Genomic DNA, 21439 nt, shown 5'->3' with positions numbered 1-21439 from the left:
CCACAACCCTTGTTGAAATGCTGACCAAGCCATCATGATAATCACCACCATAGGCGAATGGTGGGTGGGAAGTGAAGTAATTGCAAAAGGTGACAATATGTCTGCCATCACGTGTTGTTGTGGTTGCTCACAGGTCTAAGTGTTGGTCACTTGTCTGAGAATGCACACCACAAAATGACTAATAAATCACATACAGGAACGGTTTGTGGTAGGGCATGGACAACTTTGGCTTGTGTACTCGTAATACCACGACCATGTGCTAGACCTCTACATACTTTAAGCATTTGCATCAACAGTTGCTCGATTGTCTGGTCAGTAAAACCACCAGACCAGAACCTGTGGCTCCTTCTGATGGTCCAGTACCCACATGCTGTGTACTTCTCATATTGGTCCTTGGCCATTATTTTGGGCAGCTCTTTCATCTGGTCCACGTATAGCCTTCTTGATTTGGCATATGCAGTATGTCCTCCAGAATGAAGAACCGGGATCATCTTTGCAACACAGAACAAATGTAGTGCCCAATCACCAGTGCGCTCAGCACGGATGAATAACAACAGGATATGCACCATCTTCATAGCTTCCCAGTTCTACTGGTTGTAGAGAGATCCTTCCCAAGATCAACCAATATTTGTGCGACTCGCATGAGATCATGTTCAGGGAGTAGAGTCTCTTGGCTGCATCCATCTTTGAGCAGCATCTCGTGTAGGGTGTTCAGTCTATTCAAGTCCACACCATCCAAACAGTTTGGTGTACGAAGCATCTCTGAAACAACAGCTGCAGCAGAGAGCATGTGTGCTCTAAGAGCACGAGCATATGCATGACCTGTGAGCATGTGTTTGACAGAATTTTGTGCATAGACCGTTTCCCACTGCTCCTGCAAACCACTACAACTCATGAGGATACCGAAAAAAGACACACATTGTAAATTTCAAGGCAAGCATTAAAACAGATATCATTATCATTCATTCACAAAGATTCTGCACAGGCTGAAAATAGAAAATAAACGTTAATTTCTATACATTGATGCGTAGATAAAAAGGTGTAATTTCCTCTATGTTGGACCTTAATATGACAGTAACTCTTCTTGGTGACCTGAAATCATAAAAATAAATTGCAGAAGTTAATTTATGATCTCAAAAAACCCTCATCAAGTGATAATCTATGCACTGTTAAAGTAGAAATTTCCCCCAAAACACGATTTTACTGCTATTGGTGGCCATCTTTGTTTTCTTGCTTCCCGCAGTTAGCTTAGTGTTAATCTTTGGAATGTTTGCGGATTATGGATCACGAGGTATCACTTTACCATCCCTGAGAAATTCAGCTTTCTCTATTTTTTCCCCAGGTGTTTCCATAAGGCTCCTGTACTATGATGTGTTCCGAATGGGTCGTTTGGAACTCCTTGGTATTCCAAATATTTACAAGCTGGAACTTTCCATTTTATCAAGGCTATGTTTGATGAACTCGCAACCCACGATACTTGTATTGCATTTTGCGATGTGTTACCGCTGATTTTGTTTGTTTTATTGAAGTATAAAGATTGCCCCAAAAATATTATACTGCTTCATACTTTTTGACTTGTCCACAGGATAACACACCGAGGTACATTGTGCTTGTCCAGGCACATTTTCACTTGTCAGGACTAACACAGGGCACAAAATTTCATGCAAACCGCCGTTCTGTTTGCGTTACACGAACAGCAAATCGTTTATGACACGACCTGTAAACGTTCATAAATTAAAACTTGCAAACATCATGATTACAGTAAGTTTATTTATGCAGACATACTACTTGTATTCCAACAAATGTTTTAGATTGATTTTTAGATACTTGATGTGCAGCAAATCAGTATACAACGTAATATTGCAAGTTGTAACTTGCAACCAGTCTAAACTAAATGCTCAGTATAGAATCAAGCCAAAACTTTTAAAGAAATGTGCATGGACCACAGGGGATGGCTAAATTATCTGCTGCTATTTTATCTCTAAAGGAATATATGTAGACATGATATTGGATTGTCTGTAGTTTTACAAATGTTGAAAACAGTTTTAACAAACAGGAATCCAAAAGTGTCACAAAAATCGAAAAATACTAACATCGCATAATGAGCTTTAAAAAACAAACATTTGGAATGTCACTGTAGTACAGAAGAACCATCAATAAAGTGAAAGTAGCATAGCCATCGCTAAATGAACAAAGAAATCCGTCCAAATGATTATATATCTATTTTGTTTCAGTACTGGGGCTGATATTCAGTCCTTGTACAATATTAACTTTAGCAGGCATTTTAAAGGGGGAAGTGCCATATGTCAGAGGTCAAGCTTCGTTAAAAAAAAAAAAAACAGTTTTATCAGCTAAAAAGGGCACTTTTCTTTCTTTCTTTTTAAAATAGGTACTTGTATGGTACTGGATGACACCTAATAAAGTATGTGACATTTCAATTGATTTCAGTTTCCACATACGCAGTGTACAGAGTGAGCACTCTCCCCACACACAGGACAACACGTATGATGATAGAACTTGGATTAAGACGGGTTAAATGGTCTACCTAAACATTTCATTCAGTATCCTGCTGCAATTCACTATGCATGCCATGGAGATCGCCACACAATTTTAATACGTTTGACAGTAGCTGCTAATCAATATTCCAATGATTACAAAATGTTGCTGAGCAACATTTTGAAATGAAAACTTTCCCTTCTGGAACAATCCTACGAGTCACCAAACTGTTGTTGTATGTCATTGACCTACACACTCTCGGGCCCTCTCACTATGCATGCCATGGAGATGGCCAAACAATTTTAATACGTTTGACAGTAGCTGCTAATCAATATTCCAATGATTACAAAATGTTGCTGAGCAACATTTTGAAATGAAAACTTTCCCTTCTGGAACAATCCTACAAGGCACCAAACTGTCATTGTATGTCATTGACCTACACACTCTCGGGCCCTCCTCAGATCAGGATCGCTGTCAACCTACCAGAACTATCTGGATAGACATGCAACAGTTTCTGCATGCTGATCTTCATTCGGAGACTGCGCTCAAGATACTTGATTTCTTCAGTCAGCTCCTCTTGGTTAATCAGAACGTCAACCTAGAAATACATTTTGAAAAAAATAAAAATAATAATAACCCCCACACAAATTGTAAAAAGATGTACAAAAGAAAAACACAAAACACTAGTAAATATATATTTATATATATATATATATACATACATGTATATACATATTATTTTTTAAAACCTACGTTACACAAATTGTGGCTTGCAAGATTGCAAGTTCATCTTTGTATATGTAAAGTAAAACTATAGTTTGTATGTGTGCGTCTCCAATAAAAGGGAGATAATCTACTTAATGAGTGGTGTGTATGTTCCATGAACATGTATGTTTGGTGGGGGGTTTTGTATATTAGAATAGAAATCAATCATTAACAGAACAATACTTTTCTGGATTTTGAGCTAAAAATGATTTAACTCCCATTCCCCCAACCCCGCAAAAAAAAAACCTGTAAAAAGAGTGCACAGATACTCATTTGTAATGACAATTCACCTGTAATGACAATAATTTTTTTTAGTTTTACCTGAAAATTAAATATGAGATACCACAGCAATTTCAATGTCTTCTCTCTATGTCCATCAACAATGTCACAAGCACTTATTTTTCCTCCTTCAAAGAATTCGGGATAAAAATAGAAGAAAAGAATAAAACAAAGAAAGAAAAAAGGCATCAATATCAACATTTTTGTCCTTCCTGAAACAGCAAACTTTAAAAATAAAAGAACAAATAATAAATGGACTCAAATATTCATCATCATTATTACAAAGACCAAATACAAACAAGTTAACCAGACACACATTGGATTTGCACAAAATTAAAATTTTAAGCATATAGTAGTAAGTGTTGTGTAATATAACAGTAAAAAGACTGCAACAGACGGAAATATTTTATACCTGTGTACAGTAAAACCTCTCAAAACCGGACCCTCTGTACACCGAAATTCCCTCAAAACTGGATGTTTTTCGTGGCCCCTTTTTAACTATCTGCAGAGAAAAGAACCTCTCTAAATCAGATACCTCTTAAAACTGGACTTTTTACTTGGTCCCGAGGGTGTCCAGTTTCATAGTAATAATTATGATCAGCAGCTTTACGATTTTTGTCAAAGCACGCTTCTTTATATTTAATGACCGGCCTCGGTCGTGTCATGGTTAAGCGATCGAACTTAAGGCTGGTAGGTACCGGGTTCGCACCCCAGTAGCGAATCCCACCTAACAACTCAATGAAATCTCTGTCCAGATAGCTGAGGTGCGATACCCAGGATATATGCATGAAGATAAGTTGAAATGAATATTTACCTTCGACCTGTGAAATGTCAAGGCCTCGGTCAGCAAGTTTTTTAAACACCACGTTTACATTGTGCATCTTCTGCAGCCGGCTGATGGCTGGGCCGCGCAGCTGTCTCACTAGGTTCCACTCTCCTGTGAGAAACTCAAACACCCGCCTGAAACAGGGTGAAAATAGGTAATACAATATACATTACAGGGTTTAATGTTTAATGGGTGAATGTTTAATGGCTGTTCATTTTGCTGCTGTTTTTGTTTTTGTTTTTTTAACAAAACAAAAACAAATTGATCATGGTACGAAACTACTGTGAATTACAAATTACCTGTAGCCCCCCGCCAGACAATAATCACATGCAACGCTCAAAATATATAGTGTTTCATTCAAACTCACATCAGTCGGAATCCATCTCGCAGGTCGACACCGAGTTTGGTGACGGAGTAGTCAAACTCGTCGAGGGCCGTCTGCACGTGGGACACGGTGTATCCAAGGTACGACAGGTGCCGTGTGACGTCACCCTCCCCACTCAGGTAGTCCCGCGAGAAACACACCAACAGGTCTCGGCTGGCCTGCAGTACAATATCACAGTAACCGTCATTGAGCAATTCAAAAGACACAAATTTAAATATGCCTAGACAGCTCATCTGGGAGGGTAGTAACAGGATGGCACTCAAATAACAGAATATTCACTCAAATTAATAATCAAATTATAATTATGCATTGTTTAGCAACACCACTGGAGCATATTGATTTATCAATCATCGGATATTTGGTATTTCTGATTTGTATTTGGTATTTAACATTATTAGCAGACTATAATTTTTCTTTTACATGTACATACTTTTCTATAAACAGGGCAGCACTTTCAACAGCCTTTGATGTACCTGTTGTGTGGCACTGGTATTCACATCAAAAAGCAGTCACAGGTCTTTCATATGCACTTTCCCATACAGTCTGACAGTACATACCATGACTTCTGATGTACCAGTTGGGAAAAACCCCACAACAAAACCCAGTCCTTCGAGGGTGATCGATCCTGTAACCCATTGCACCTCAGGTTAGTACTCTACCACTAAGCTACATTCCGAGTCTAGTATATTACTTTTGACACTTATACCATGAAACACTGGTTTTCTATCAAGCAGGATTCTTTATATAAAACATGTCAGATAACTGTAGTGGTTTTTTTTTTTTTTTACTTATTTGTTCATGGAGAATGAAAACAATTTGGGCCAATATTAAATTAAAAATGGCTTGTATTTACCTCATCGACTGATAAAAATGGTGCCACAAAAATGGTGGATCAGTTTCAGCAGACTATTTTTTCTTCCTTTACAATTGCTCTATGATTTACTGTAATGTCCGCAAACATGCCTAGGCAACAATTTCTCCACGATTTACCTTAATGTCCGCATCTTTACAGAAAAGACAGGGATCATGATCGATTAGTCTGGATGTTTTGGCCCGGTCCAGGAAAAACACAATCAACAAGAATTTCTTCAGTGTGTGTTGTGCAACAGCCTCTGCATAACCTGCAAATAACAAGTAAACAAAAATACTAAGTCAATGTTAAGATATAGCTATCTAAATTTTGTGTTATTTACTAAAATACAAATGAAATTATTTTCAATAAATAAAAAAAGAAAGAAACTACTCCTTCCTAAAAGCAGCAACAACAGTAAATAAAAGTCATTCTATTTAATGACATTACAATCCCATGTTATGTTACAATTAAGTTCCATTTTTGAAGTATTAATTTCTAGTTATTCTGAAAGCATTTCTAAATATTTTTTGTAAAACAATACACTTGCTTTTTTTTTTGCAAAGCACTCAGTCTTTGTAAAACTTTGTACATATTAATGTAAAAAACCCAAACAAACCCAAAACAAACAGACTCAAAAACAACCCTCAAATAAGACTCTGACATATGGTTACTCAGTCTTTGTAGTACTGTGGCACACAATCTCAGCCAAAATTTAACACAGTTGCTTACATATACATGTTCTCTACAAGAGATAATACAAAGGCAGGCTGTCTGGGTTGACCAATTTGCCACCCACCTTTCCCTTGAGCAATCAGACTCATTCCCTATATAAAAGGTATTTATACAAATTAAAAGAGAGAGAGAGAAAAAAAAGAGAGAGAGAGAGAGAGAGAGAGAGAGAGAGAGAGAGAGAGAGAGAGAGAGAGAGAGAGAGAGAGAGAGAGAGAGAGAGAATACAACATACAACTATTTATTAATAATATATACTTTTTATAAAAATTTACTTTTTCATTGTGACCAGCTAACTCACAGGCTTACAATTTTGTGTTGAATAGACTAATAGTGATGTTTAGTATGGAGACAAGGAGACATGATGATTCTTACCGTTCCTGTACAGATGTGGCACGGTTGGGTGCGAAAACTCTCTTGCAAGGTCTGGACTGTCTACTAAACGGCACAGAATGTATCTCGACATCCCTACAATATCACTGTTCGACTGCAGTGGCAGGATCTCACCAAACACAGTCTGGAAATAAAGTGTGCAATCAGATTCAAAATTACATCGAGACATTAAAAGGGGCTGAAATGAGTGTAGCTTTTCATCTGTTATCAGAGCACTTTGTAACAGTTAAAAGCATAAACTAACCTTTCTAGTATTTACCATGTTATATTCATACATTTTAAGTCATGCACACTGCAGCTTCAATCAGATTATGAAGAAAAAAAAAAACCCAACAACATTTTCCCCACAGACTAACTTTAATTCTAATACAACTTTCATATAAGCCTTTTTTCCATTGGTTCATTTTTGTGATAAATTGGACGATAGATGTACCCTGTCATGGGCAACCAGAATTTATCCTGATAACAAAATTCTAAGAACTCGTCCAATATGCTGTCACTTAGCCTGTGTCGTGTTTTCGTTAGTATATTAATTCTGCGTCTTCCATTATATTTAAACATCGATATAAATACTTTTCAACAAAATTACTAACTTCAGATGAAAATGATGTTATTGTTACTATTTTGTTATTATTTCGTGCCATTGTAACTTTTAACACTTCATTAGCAGCAATGAACGTGCACCCACTGATCGATCGCAGCAGTCACCAGCATGTCTTGTGGTCTGCTCTTCTAAGTTGTGTTCTCAAAAGGGTGGAAGCAGGTTCATCAGAAATAATTAAATCACAATCTGAAGTACCTTATGTTTGTTTAGAACATACTTTTTGTGAAAGATAAAGAAGACAAGATGGAAATGACTTGATTTTTAAACGCAATTTTAAACAACATTAACTGCTTTAAAATATAGCACAATTCTGAAAAACTTTAAAAAATAATACTTGCCCTTTAATAAATAGAGGATTCGTCATGAGTGTTTTTTAACATGGAAAATATCAACCGAGTAGACAAATACCGATTAATTAGACGCGGTTGATATTTTACATATTAAAAAACATGAGTAGCGAATTCTATTTATCCTATAACACTTCTAAAATAACATTCTAATTCTATTTTTAGTAAATCACAGTACTAATGTCGCCGCCATGGCTAATATGACGTGATCACGATTAGTACAAATTAATTTGACGTCAGGCATTTTAACTAAAGCTTTAAAAACATTACGCTCAGGTACACAGGTCTTGTTGACTTGTAAACAAATGACCCATCAACAGCAACACATTACCTAGAGACCATGCAAATTTGCATACCATTATTAACCGGGTTAATATACTAAAATTATCAGATGGGTTTATGACATGGATATCATGGGTAAGTTATAGGACAAATGCATATTATTTTATGTATTTATATAAACTTTAAGTGAAAATATGTTAGCAAGTTATAAACTTGTAGACCTACCCCATCAACGTGGTTTTTATACAAAGTTAAACCAGGAGAATTCCTTGCAATAATTTAATATGAGGTTGAAACACTGCTCGCAATTGTAAAGTCCAATCATATCCTCATGTCTTGCAACAGAAATTAACAGCCAACAAAAATATTTCTTTTAGTATATCCTGTATTACAATAAATCATGTTCAAAAAACAGACTACAATGCTGATAAATCAGTGACGTCATGTGAAGAAAAAAAAAAAAAATTATTACGTCATACTTTTACTTACTACAAGTGTTTTCATTGAATATCATAAGTAAGGAGAATGGATAATTAATTGTTTTATATTTGCGGGATTTCTTTAATAAAAACACAATAAAATATCTTACAGAAACTCCAAATAGGGGTAGTATTAGAATAGGGATAATATCACTGTGTTTCCAAATTTTGTGATAAATCCTTATAGTTAACAACAAAACACAGTGATATTATCCCCTAAATTTAGATTATTCATACCACTGATCCTCTTAACACTAATTCTTATCCCTACTGTAACAATGGGAAACCAGTGGTATATACATGAAGTTATCATTGTTTGAAACATTTGCCACCTCATGGACTTAAAGTGCTGTCCAGATGTATGATGTATTGAGCTATATCAATTAAGATATTATTTAATATGATTAGAAAATTAAAAAAAAATATGTAAAAAAATTACATACTGGTATATTTTCCATTTAAAAATATTCCCCTGAAAAACAGAACCAGCTGAATTCGTTTCGGGAATTTCCGTAAAATTTGATCCGTGACGTCACGAAGGGAACTCCTTTCGATAGTCAGCGCCATTGTTCATTGCTTCTTTTGTGTTTATTATGGTTAAACGGTGTGCTGTTGGCGGCTGTAGCAATACAAAAGCCGATAAATACTGGACAGGAAGAAAATGCCGGAGACCGTTGCGACAGCAGACACTTTAAGTTTCGATTCGTCCGAACTGGCTTGTCGGCATAACCGAGATATGGGAATACCATGTGTTATGGCTTTTAAAAAAACGATGCCGTACCAACAATTTTTCTGCGACACTAAACAAATGACAACAAGCCGACGCCATCCACACCAAAACGACCTTGGGGTGCATATCATCAATGTCCCAAATTGTGTTATGCTTTCAACTCCGGTCAGTTTGTTTTCTCATGCACGGTTCGTGCAATCATCGAGATCCGATTTGTTGTCGTTTGCATCTCGTTCATTTGTGAGATTTTTCTTTACAGTTCGAGAACATTAAAACAATAAAGTACAGACAAGTAAGTATCTATAGCCTAGTCCGTCCCATCCTACAAAAATGTAGGGGTTTTTTTGTTAAAAAGAAGAAGAAAAAAAGAAGCTAATTTTGTATACATCTTAGAAAACAATTGGCTCAGAAATAAATGACTTGTAAATTCCATAGTATGAAAAAAGGCGTTCCCTGTAAAACAGACTATAAATACATTAAATTAATTTTACTATACCTTCCCCCAGAGAAAACCTTTTTTCATACTATGGAATGTGCTATAAGTTATTTATTTCTGAGCAGACTGTTTTCACAACTGCACACACAAAAATAGTATTGTTTTGTTATTTCCAAAACACTTTTACTTTTTTTTTTTTTTTTTACGTCAAACTAAACTGAAATTATTCACACAAAAAAACATCTTCATAGATGGATGGGACGGACTAAAAGTCGTTTTTGGTTATTTTTTAAAATTAAAATAAGTTATTTATTTCTGAGCAGACAGTTTTCACAACTGCACAAAAAAAATAGTATTGTTTTGTTATTTCCAAAACACTTTTACTTTTTTTTTTTTTTTTTATGTCAAACTAAACTGAAATTATTCACAAAAAAACCCATCTTCATAGAGGGATGGGACGGACTAAAAGTCGTTTTTGTTTATTTCTTAAAATTACCGATATCGGGTCCACTTGACTCGTAGAATTCAAGTTATTTATCGTCTTTTCTACTACATCACAAGTATTAGAACATACAGAGTAGCAAAATAATTCGCACGAAAAGCTAAAGAACAAAACATGAATAAAAGTTGTAAATTAGTGGTAAGCTGTCTCCACGACCATTTTCATCGTCATCTGTCAGGCCGGTGGTTCGTCGGAAGATGTTCCAGGTTCAAACTGATAAGGCATTATTTGTTGTGTTGCACAAATATTAGTCCAGTCGTCATTACTACACTATTCATCATCGAAAGAAAAATCGCATGATCAATGAGCTTGGCAGTCGCTGTCGGTCCCACTTTCGCTTGCGCTGGAAGTCATCTCGTGGTAGGTTTCTGTGAAGCGCGTTCCCTTCGTGACGTCACGGCTATTTACAGGCAAATGTTTTTACCGAGAATTTTACTCGGTCGTTTCCGGCAGTGTTCTACGGGAGTGATGTTTCAATACTTTTATGGGGCATTTTTTTAATTATTGATTTACATATCGGTGTAAAATATTATTGCAATGAATTAAGAAAGCATTTAATTGTGGAATTTGAAATTTTAGTGTATGGTCTGGCACAGCACTTTAACAAACTTTGTACAAACTCTCATCAACTCTATAGACTTTGCTTTGGATAAAAAATGGTACACAATTCTTACACACTATAAACAGTGCCACAAGACTTGAATGGTGTATATTTGTTATTACCAGCTACTAAGATAAATACATGACTGTATACCTCAAGTCCTATTCTCAGCCAAAGTGGATTGTAACAAAGCAGCATATCCAATATGCGCTGTTTTATTCCTGCAACAACAAAAAAAGAGATTAAAAAAAACAAAAAAAAACATACAGATCTGTTATCTTATACAGATAATAAAATCTTACCAAATGTCTAAAGAGAGTAAATAAGATTTACAAAAATTGCTAAAGAAATAACAGACAATAGTTAATGTTTCTTTTATATACTTCAACCCGAAAAAAGTATGAGATATTGGGTGAGGTTAAACCAAAGACTAGCAATGAACAAACCAATATCAGCATGAAGCATTCTGTCCTTTCTGACAGCAAGACCGAGTTTCTCAACCTCCGCCTCAATCTTGATAATGACGGGGATGACCTGTTCTGACTGGTACAGACGGCACGCGGCCCGTCTCAACCGGTTCAGCCGCCGTCTGGCTGCGTACGCTCGAAACGACAGGACCTCCTTCGTTGGTGCTCTGTTACAGACACCATCTTTGTTCCCATCAACACAGAGAGAGCCGACATCAACTAAAAGAGTTCAAATAAAAATATATTTACCCATTTACACTGGAACGAATCTTGTTTTACGTACAATAATTTTTACAGAAATGTTGTTCAAAGTTTATGTCACCCTATTTAAAGGAATGACTAACAATATTCAATGACAAATTTTACACACATATATTAATATCATTCAATCCAAGAAAGACAACTCAAGATCACCTTGCCAAATACCTATATACATGAGAATGTAAGGTTGCGGAAGGGAAATAGGTTGCAACGAGAAAACTGGGTAATAATGAAGCTTAAAATGAAATATGTGTGTGTGTGACTTTAGAATATTTACATTGTGTATGAAATAGTCACATCGCATGTCAGTCTCACCAGTAGAGGCGAGTGATCAGTCCCGCTCTCCTCCGCACCTACATGTACCTGGACTTTTAGGAGCTGCAAATTGATCACCTTGCAACAAATTTTTTAAAAATGAATTTCATTTGAAACTGCATGTGATTGCTTGCCTGGCATTATTTTACAGGGCTTCTAGAATTTTTATAAAATCCACTAGCCATGGGATCAGTGATTTAAAAAATTTACTAGCCACAATTAAAAAATCACTAGCCCTACTTTTAAGTTAATATAATTTTACTAAATAACAGTAACAATCAGATGTCACCTAAAGTGGGAGATAAGAGCTTAAAAACACTAACAATGGGGGGTTGGGGTGGAGGCAGGATATTCATATTTACAAAATAGACTTAAAAAGCAACATTTGACAAAAAAAATTCACTAGCCGTCGGGCATGGCAATAGTAGTTATTTACTAGCCCAACATTGAATATCACTAGCCATGGGAGTGGGGCTACCATAATCTAAAAGCCCTGTTATTTTAGAAGAGTGATTTTCAGCTTGCCTTGACTTTTCTTCTGGCAAAGAATGAATTAGTGCCCTTAAGACATTTGGCTAGTTAAATGAATCTAATGTATCTTTAAATATGTTGATAGAACACTCCAACTGTCAACCACTAAAAACTTTACTCAAATATTTTCTGAAAACAGATGAAGTAAAAACGTCTGTATTCTGCGGTACCTTTTGTTTTGTTCACAGCGTAGTTATATTCATCGGAAGGTGTGAGAATGAAGTTGAGCCACTTGACAAAACCCCGGTCCTGTTTATCTTTCCAGCGTTCGTCGTAGTACATGTTCTTAGCCGCATACGGCATTGGATGTTTCGGAACACCTGAAACACAATCAATTAATAATAACAAAACATTTCAGATGGAAAAAAGTATGGCTGAAATAAACATAGTCTTCACTACTAGATTAGGTAAACAAATTTCAGTTTTACAAAAATAACACATTATTGATGTATAGGCACACATACAGATGTATGTAATGGGCTTCTAGGGGGTAAATTTTACAAGGAATTTTTGCCTGGGTCCCTAGTCTGATGGGATTGGGGAAATTTGCATTCATGAGTAAAGAATACTTGAGATATTTATTTCAGGCCACAGAATGATGCAATACACCACTGTTAAATTAATTTATTACAACAGACATATAGAGGTTATTACCAGTGTTTTTCGATATCGTCAATATCATATATTAGTATTTAAAAATGTATTATGCAAGCCTCTGGCGAGCACAATACATTATTTTTATTCCTAATATATGATACTGACGATACCGAAATACACGAGGGTAATAATCTCTTTATCATATAAGCTCAAGATTAATACAACATGTTTTTGTAAATTGTACACGCAACTTTAATTCCAGTCCGCCATTACTAGATATTCAAATGACGTAAGAATATGTGGCTCGGTTGTGTATTTTTGAATGGAAATAACGTCAAACTCGAATGACGTCATTTTGGATGTCCTTACATCAAAATAAAGTTATGCCTAACGTTTTTTGTTTTCTGAACGCTGGACAGCTTTCAGTGTCAAATTGCCATTGAAATGTTTTTATTTGATGACTATGAATGCATATGTCAATCATGGAGTGTCACCCAAGTACGTTTGCTTAAATGTCAATAAACCTAGTGCCGAGACCTAGACTAATTTACATCTAATTTGCAAAGTTATCAAATTCTTAAAGTATGTGATCTGAAAAATATCACATACTTTGATTGCACTGAAAATGTAAGATATTATATGATAAAATTAAATATATACATGTTGGGAATTGTTAGCATAAAAATTGAGAATTTTCCTACCCACAGAACCCCTGGATAAATCCCTATTTTACTATGATCCTATGAAAACATAGCTGGCACTGATATGACAACAGCTAACCGGCCTTGGTGGCGCAGTGGTTAAGCCATCAGACTACAGGCTGGTAGGTACAGGGTTCGCAGCCTGGTACCGGTTCCAACCCAGAACAAGTTCTTAAGGGCTCGATGGGTAGGTGTAAGGCCACTACACCCTCTTCTCTCTCACCAACCACTAACCAACTAACCCACTGTCCTGGACAGACAGCCCAGATAGCTGAGGTGTTTGCCCCGGACAGCGTGCTTGAACCGTAATTGGATATAAGCACGAAAATAAGTTGTAATGAAATGAAATGACAACAGCTAATGAAATAAGTGTGAGAAGCTTTAACAAGCCTGTCATGTGTGAAATCTTGAAGGAAATGGTTTATTTAACGACGCACTCAACACATTTTATTTATGGTTATATGGCGTCGGACATACGGTTACGGATCACACAGATATTGAGGGAGGAAACCCGCTGTCACCACTTCATGGGCTACTCTTTTCAATTAGCAGCAAGGGATCTTTTATATGCACCATCCCATAGACAGGATAGCACATACCACGACCTTTGATGTACCAGTCGTGGTGAACTGGCTGGAGCGAGAAATAGCCCAATGGGCCCACCGACGGGAAATCTTGAGTGCATGTATAATTCATACCAGTCTTCGACTGCTTCATTAGAATGAGCTTAGGATGAGCAACAACTTTCGACGGTTGTTTCTTCTTTCCAGATGTCAACCTCCACAAAAGACCTGAAATTATAAACAAACAAATGACAGGTTTTTAATCCACTTGCAAAAATATACAATTATATTTAAAAAACCCAACAAAAAAAAAACCCAAGAGAGCAATAAACCAGGCTTACTAAAATACACCACAAATCAAAATGAACAGATAATTGTCTGGTTAATAAATTTGTGAATTGATATACAAAAAATATATTAATTATTAATTTAACCAGATTGAAGTGGAACATATATACTTGACAAGAAACAGGTTAAACCATGAACAATTTGTTTGGCCAATTACAGGTATTTGTATTAACAGGCAAAATATTAATTAATAGACCGAATAAATTTATAAAAAGTTGCATATATATAGATGTAACTTCTGATTCAGTGAACAGCCATGTACCCCAGATATATTTAATAATTTACGATAAATGCTAGTGTTTATCTCTAGGTCCACGTTTAAGACTTCTTCAACAAATGTAAAATAAACACAATGATCACCGTTCATACATAAAAAAAATTAAAATAATAAAAAAAACATTCATAATTTTGCGACCTGTGTACATGTAAGTACTGACTTCCATGCATGTACATCCATACAGGTATGTCACAACAAAAGTAATCAAATGTTGCATGTACCCACTCGTGACAAACATGCACATGTATACCAACCTTTCTTCCTCCTAGCTTCTGCTGAATCAGGCTCTGTCTTGTTTTGTTTACAAGGATTCTGCTCCTTGTCAGCTTTTTGTGAATCATCACCGAGCGCTCTCTTCTGGACAGGTTTATGAACCGCCGGTTTCAAGTCGCTCTTCTTTTTCTTGAAGTCCGACAATGCTGTTCTCCGGTTATTCTGAACCTCTCCTGCAGAAGAGTTACAAGCATTCTTCGCTTGGACGTTTAATGCAGGTGGACTTGAGACGGATGCAGATTTGTTCTCAGAAAACTCAGATGATCTGCGTGACGCTGTCACCTTTCTCCTTCTAGTCTGATCAACATGCTGTTTCTCCCTTGTGCACATGTCACGGGGGTCGCTTGACTTTGATTCTTGTTTCTCATAGCTTGGCAGAAAATTTGTCTTGCTGGATGACTCACTGTGGACAAAAACATCAGTTGTCGTAGACTCTGGCCCATCATTGGTGATGATTGAAACACAGGGAGGCGTCACCACAGTGTCAGGACAGCTGTCTATTCTGGTCGACTCCATGTTACCGTGATCACTTGTGTGACAGCTCTGGACCAAGTGGGACTCCACCAGGTTGATGGAATATGTATCATCACTGGAACTGACACTACTGGATCTTGTAACAACTTGTGTACCGGGTTCCTTGTCAAACAATGCTGGAAACAGTCTCCTTGGGCTGGCATTCAGATTCAACAGTTTGGGTTTAGCAATAACGTGAGTGGATCTACGACAGTTTTCTATGACCGGGCTGCTTGGCAGAGCCCGAGAGGGTGATCTAAAAGCAGGAGAAACATACCCGCTGGATCCAGAACACTGTCCAGAAGTGTTTCCTCCAGAGGCATGATCAGGCACATTATGATGGTCAGACATTCTTTCATACAACACACGACTGGTGACTTCAGCAGACCATTCAGTTTTGGACTTGCAGTAGGTAGCAGTCGCCACAGTGGGATCCAAATTAATGATGTGTGTCTCAACAGCTTTTACTTGCACTTGTTCGAACATCTCTGATCTTTCATTCTCAAACAACTGCTTGTTAACAACTGCTCTGTTGTTATTTGCTTGAAGCAAAGCGTCCGATGGTCTCAGCTTGAATACAGTATGTGTTGTCCTCTTGGAGACTTCAAAGTTCGGAGTGTCGGGCAGGGGCTGCAGTGATCCAATATCGGTAACAGCGAAGAAGCGTGGGGATCCACAGGTGTTTGGAGATGCTTCAGAATACAAACTAGGCTTGGTGTCAGAAGCCTGCTGGTCAGTTCTTTGTTCTTCACATGAATCCGAACTGCACTGTTTACTAGCAAACAATCTCTTTACTGAGGTAACCTTACCATCAGTTGTTGCAATGGTAAATGGTTTTGCAGATTCGTGACTTTTTTCATCCTTTGCTGCTGGCGAGTCTACGTACTTACTGGCACTGAGGCTAGAGAGTCTGTTTACAGATTTATCCACATCATCAGGTTTAATTTTTGTAACAGTTTCCGAACCAGAAAGATTTAAAGTACCAATATTATGTCTGACTTTAGTCACAGTTTCAGAACCTGACAGGTTTAAAGTACCATTATGTTTGATTTTAGTCACGGTTTCGGAACCTGACATATTTAAAAGTGGCGTCTTTACTAGACTATCATCGACAGATGACATGTCTGATCGAATGTTCTCCCTCAAACTGTTAGTGGACTGCTGCGCCCCCTTCTTTCCTTTAACACCTGCCTTGTGTATGTTTGTGTATTTCTGAGTTCTTGATAAGGTCTTGCTATTTGTTTGTGTGCTGTGCTTTACATGTTGTTGAGTGGTTTTGTTCTTTTTCACTAGGAATGTCGTTCGTCTAGGACTTTGGGTGCAAGGGATTTTTGTGAATCGATCTTCTTTTCTAAGGATGTTCTTCGAAAGAGATTTCTTGTTACCTCCAGAAGAGTGATCATTCCGAAGATGAGAAAAGCCAGAAACCAATTCTGGTTCTGACTGAAAAAGATTTACTTTATTTTTCCCTTTAGGACTTAATGTCAATTCGTCGTAACTTTTGTTTCGTCCAATAAGACTGGTACGTACTGTTGATAGTCGCTTGAGCATCACATCATGAGGAATAGAGTCGTTTAGAACAGACGATGGACTGGGAATCTCGGAAAAGCGTTTGCTAGGTGCCTCATATTTTGAAGCATTCAGGTCTTCTAAAAATGAATTTGGACTAACAACAACCGTAGCAAACATGTCGCCAGCTGGAAGAAACAACTGAGATGGCTGTACCCCATCTGTCTGCTTTGATTTTAATGATAGCGAATCATTGAGAAACGTTTCAGGCGAAAGATATTTAGTTGAATGTTGAATGTTATACCCAGTCTGGCTTGTGTCTCTAATGTCAGCATCGTTACAATCTGTCCCAATGTCGTTTTGTTTCACCTGTGTATTAGGTGCTGCCGTGTCTTTCGAAGGTGTCTCAAACACCAGTTTCGATTTAGGCTCGCATTTTGAAAACTGTGCCACATTTACGTCGATCCCATCGTTGATGCAGACCTCCACCAAAGGAGACGCATGCCTTGCAGCACAGTACGTATCGAGGAGACAGTTCTCATCAGACGCATGTGCAATCGGACTGAAGCTTTTCAGAAGAGATGGCGAACATCCCAAGTCGGACATCTTCACAGATCGAGACGTTTCTGATCCAGCTGGCTTTGAAATGATGGTCGACTCCATTGTTGGGGGTGAAAAAACTGCACTTTTCTCATGATATAAATTTGGCTGATCAGGATTCGTGTTGGCCGATTCCTTCAGTGGTCTCCATCTAGGCTTTTCTTCTGTTTCTTGTGGGCTGTAATTGTCACGAATACATGCCAGGCCAGGTGTGTGAAGGATGGAAAATGGACGCTTCACTTTTGCCCCTAAGATTCCTTTTCTTTGTGACTGAAAAAACAGATGGGAAAATGTACATCCAAACAAATATACATTGTATTTATACATACACTGTACATGCATATAAATTATAATGTACAAGAAGGCAAAATATTTAACATTATTAGTGATGTTCCATTGATTAATTATAATAAAAAAATTAATTGGATGGGCTCTACTGTAGTATTACCATGTGAAGTAGGAAATGTTTTACTTAACATTTTAATTATATCAGCGATAAAAATAAGCCAAATCTTTTACTTTTTCCACCAGACTAGTACACATATATAGAAAACCTTAAAATGTACTCACCAATAGTTTTACTTAAATCCAAATAAAATGGTTTATTTTATTCACATACATTGTATAATAACCATGTTTTTGACGCTTAAGACGAAACTGCATTGAAAATATTTACTTGTGCACTGGACAACCACAGAGGTACATTTTGTTTGTTAATTGGAACAAATTTTTACCTGGCAGGACAAACGGACTAGTGGTTATTTTAAAAACTGTATAGTTATATGGTTTTGGACATACAGTTAAGGATCACAGATTATTAGAAAGGAAACTGGCTGCCACGACATGAGCTACTCTTTTTCATTAGCAGCAAAGGATCTTTTATATGCACCATCCCAGTGAGGATATTACATACCAAGTGGACTGCCTTTGTTATACCAGTTGTGGTGCATTGGCTGGAATGACCACTGTCATAATCCATTATAAATATCATAATTGACTGTCACAGAACACATTAAATGATAGAACTGATGTTGCGGAAACATACTGGGATTTAGATTTGTTTTTATGTCTACACATTTATTAAAGTAAAGTGATACTGAAAAAGTGTTAAAGGGACAGACCCTAGTCTTTAAACACTAAAGCTACGATTCCATGAATGCGTTTGCAGTATGCGTTAAAATTAGAACAGGTTAAAATATGTATGACTGTTTCCCTTAATGCGTTTGTGTTACTTTTCAATCAGTCCATGTAGCGATTGAGAACACAAACGCATTGAAATGGACGGAGGAAGTGCCATCAAGAAGATGGTATTTCCTGGGTATTCCCCCTTTTCCTGCACATGTTTTGGTTTTGGCAAAATACCTCAAGGAACAAAACAATTTTCTGGTTTTGGCAAAATTTGAACCTCAACAGTAATTTATGGACCCACCACACACATGATCTTATAGCAAACTAGGATATTTAGTAGCTAATAATTCTATTCCTGTAAATGTCTTTGTATCTTTGACGCACTGGGGGTCATCTTTCCTGTCCTGTTCCAGCGGCAGTAAAGACAGAATACCCTACTGCAACTAGATAATATTGAAACCGGATTCTCAGGGGTTTTTTTGTATCTCGAACACATACTGCAAATGCAACACATTGCCATGATTTGGGGCCGTCCATAATTTTCAACATTTCCATGAGCGTACAAACCATACGCAGGGAGAGGGGTTAAGGGGCCACCATACACTTTTTTTTTTTTTAATGAAAAATGTCGATCAACATTTTTCATTTGGGGATGTACACTTTTAGGGGGGTGGTCAAAAGTGTACTCTTTGTACACTTGTGAAAATTATGGACGGCCCCTTAATGGAATCATAGTTTGAAAAAAATTTAACGTGACCACATACTGCAAATGCAACGCTTTAATGGAATTCTAGCTTAGGCATATTTTTCACTATTTATGATCACTGAAATCAAACTTTTAACTTCTATTTTATTGTTTTTCTGGTCATCCTGTTTCTAATACCACACAATAAATTTTTTATATTTAAAAAAAAATGCATATATGTATCTGAGAAGTAACAGTTATGGAGTCGAGTTTTAGTCTATTTTTAACGGTACTTAAACGTTTCAACTTCACAGACTCTTGTTTCATTCTCTTGTAATGTTATTCAAATGTGTTACAGGTTTGTAACTTAACCAAACTTAGTGTCCATTTTTATGGGTTGAAACTAGGGTCTGCACCTTTAATGGTAAAATTAGTTCTTTGTAGATACTTACACTTTTCCGTGCTTGTTTGGGGGGTTCAGCTGTTCCCAACACAAAGGCCTGCAATCTATAAAGACCATCAATTTTGAAGAGCACCATTTCTCTGCACTTGCCATTTTCCTCCGGACACCAAGTGATGGAAATAACTATTGAATCCTCGGGACCGACAACATACTTGGTTTCATCAATAGAAAATTTCTTTTTATATGGAAACTTTTCAATAACAACTTCCTGTTCGTACTCATGAGGGTTTTTCAAGACCATGTGTCTTGTTCTGGAAGTTGTCACTTTGACTTTTCCAAAATCAATATGTGGTGGATTAGTAAAATGAGTCAATAATAAAGTTTCCATCTCTTCGGATCGTCTCTTCCCAGGAGACCGACGTTTCTTTCTCTCCACAGCGATTTCCAATTTCGCCGATCTCGGGGTTTCAAACCACGACTTTCTGCCACTCTTTCGAACAGCCACAGGCGTTTTATTTTCCTTTTGTTCATCGGCATTTTCACATAGCATGTCCCAGGTATTCTGAATGTTTGATAAATCTAAAGCCATTATAAAAGTAAGCACTGTTAATGTCTAGCGACTTAAAAGTTCAAATGAGTTTGATTGTGGATTCTGATCACGCTGTGACTGTCCGCAGTGTAACTCGGCAAGTAATTCCTGATTTAAAAACCTTCAAATGTAAAAACAACAAAGTAAAATAAATTTATCAAGACACACAAATACTAATTGGATTACTTTAGCGTCGATCGGCTATAAAAATTCCTATTTTGTCCAGTATGTAAGATAAAAAGAAGATATTTTAAATCTACAACACCATCACCATCCTCCATGTTGTGTTCGAATTTCGAACCATATGCTCTTCACCAATCACAAAATTGTTTGGTTTTTGAAACAACCAATCAAAAATACGTTTTCATGTTAGAATACAAATATCAAATATAGTCACATGGGTGTCAGGTGATCTGATCACGTGACTTTATCATATGGTCTCAAAATGGTGTTGGAGGATTTACCTTCATGGTTAATGACACACCTGCTCGATTGCAGAATAGAGGATTATTGTGCTTGATAAGTAGTTTAAGCAACATCAAACTGCCAAGATGGATATGGGAATGAGTGTAAGCAATTGTCATTAAGATTGATAAAGTTCCTTTAATTTATATATGCGTCGTTTAAAAGTTAATCATTCAACATTATAGTATACTGTTTATTTATCAGGTTTATTTATTTAAGTTTTAAATTTAAAAGTTCATTTCTTTCTTAAATTTTTGTCTTTATTTATTTACTTTTTTTCACCAATTAAAATAATTTCATCACAATTAAAATTAAATTTGTTTGAGCATATTTTAGTCAAAAGTTCTATGCTGACCTTTATGCCATTATAACATGTTAATAGTTAACATACTGAAAGTCTTTTTTTTGTTTTTTCAAAACAAGCTTTGAAATAAATTAAAAACAGGTTGTTTAGGTTGTAAACCAACAACTTGAAGAAGTTAATAAAATCTAGAATGGTATTTCATT

The 21439-nt window shown here is 36.6% G+C and overlaps 1 protein-coding gene across 1 annotated transcript in view; it reads right to left on the bottom strand.

Annotated features, from left to right (window-relative positions):
* The window catches only part of LOC121389970 (abnormal spindle-like microcephaly-associated protein homolog), a 73542-nt gene extending 52808 nt beyond the window's left edge, over nt 1-20734 (bottom strand). Inside the window, exons 1-12 of the mRNA XM_041521653.1 lie at nt 19928-20734; nt 15022-17932; nt 14278-14370; nt 12452-12601; nt 11154-11393; nt 10861-10928; nt 6709-6850; nt 5742-5872; nt 4734-4909; nt 4355-4500; nt 3583-3668; nt 2980-3094 (exon numbers count right to left, since the gene is read on the bottom strand). Coding sequence (XP_041377587.1) covers nt 2980-3094; nt 3583-3668; nt 4355-4500; nt 4734-4909; nt 5742-5872; nt 6709-6850; nt 10861-10928; nt 11154-11393; nt 12452-12601; nt 14278-14370; nt 15022-17932; nt 19928-20467 — 4798 coding nt within the window. The 5' untranslated portion in view covers nt 20468-20734. The remainder of the gene's footprint in view (nt 1-2979; nt 3095-3582; nt 3669-4354; nt 4501-4733; nt 4910-5741; nt 5873-6708; nt 6851-10860; nt 10929-11153; nt 11394-12451; nt 12602-14277; nt 14371-15021; nt 17933-19927) is intronic.
* Between the last annotated feature and the right edge of the window lie 705 nt (nt 20735-21439).

This window comes from Gigantopelta aegis, chromosome 15, assembly GCF_016097555.1.
Source record: "Gigantopelta aegis isolate Gae_Host chromosome 15, Gae_host_genome, whole genome shotgun sequence".
NCBI lineage: Eukaryota > Metazoa > Mollusca > Gastropoda > Neomphalida > Peltospiridae > Gigantopelta > Gigantopelta aegis.
This window is presented reverse-complemented; position numbering and strand designations above follow the sequence as displayed.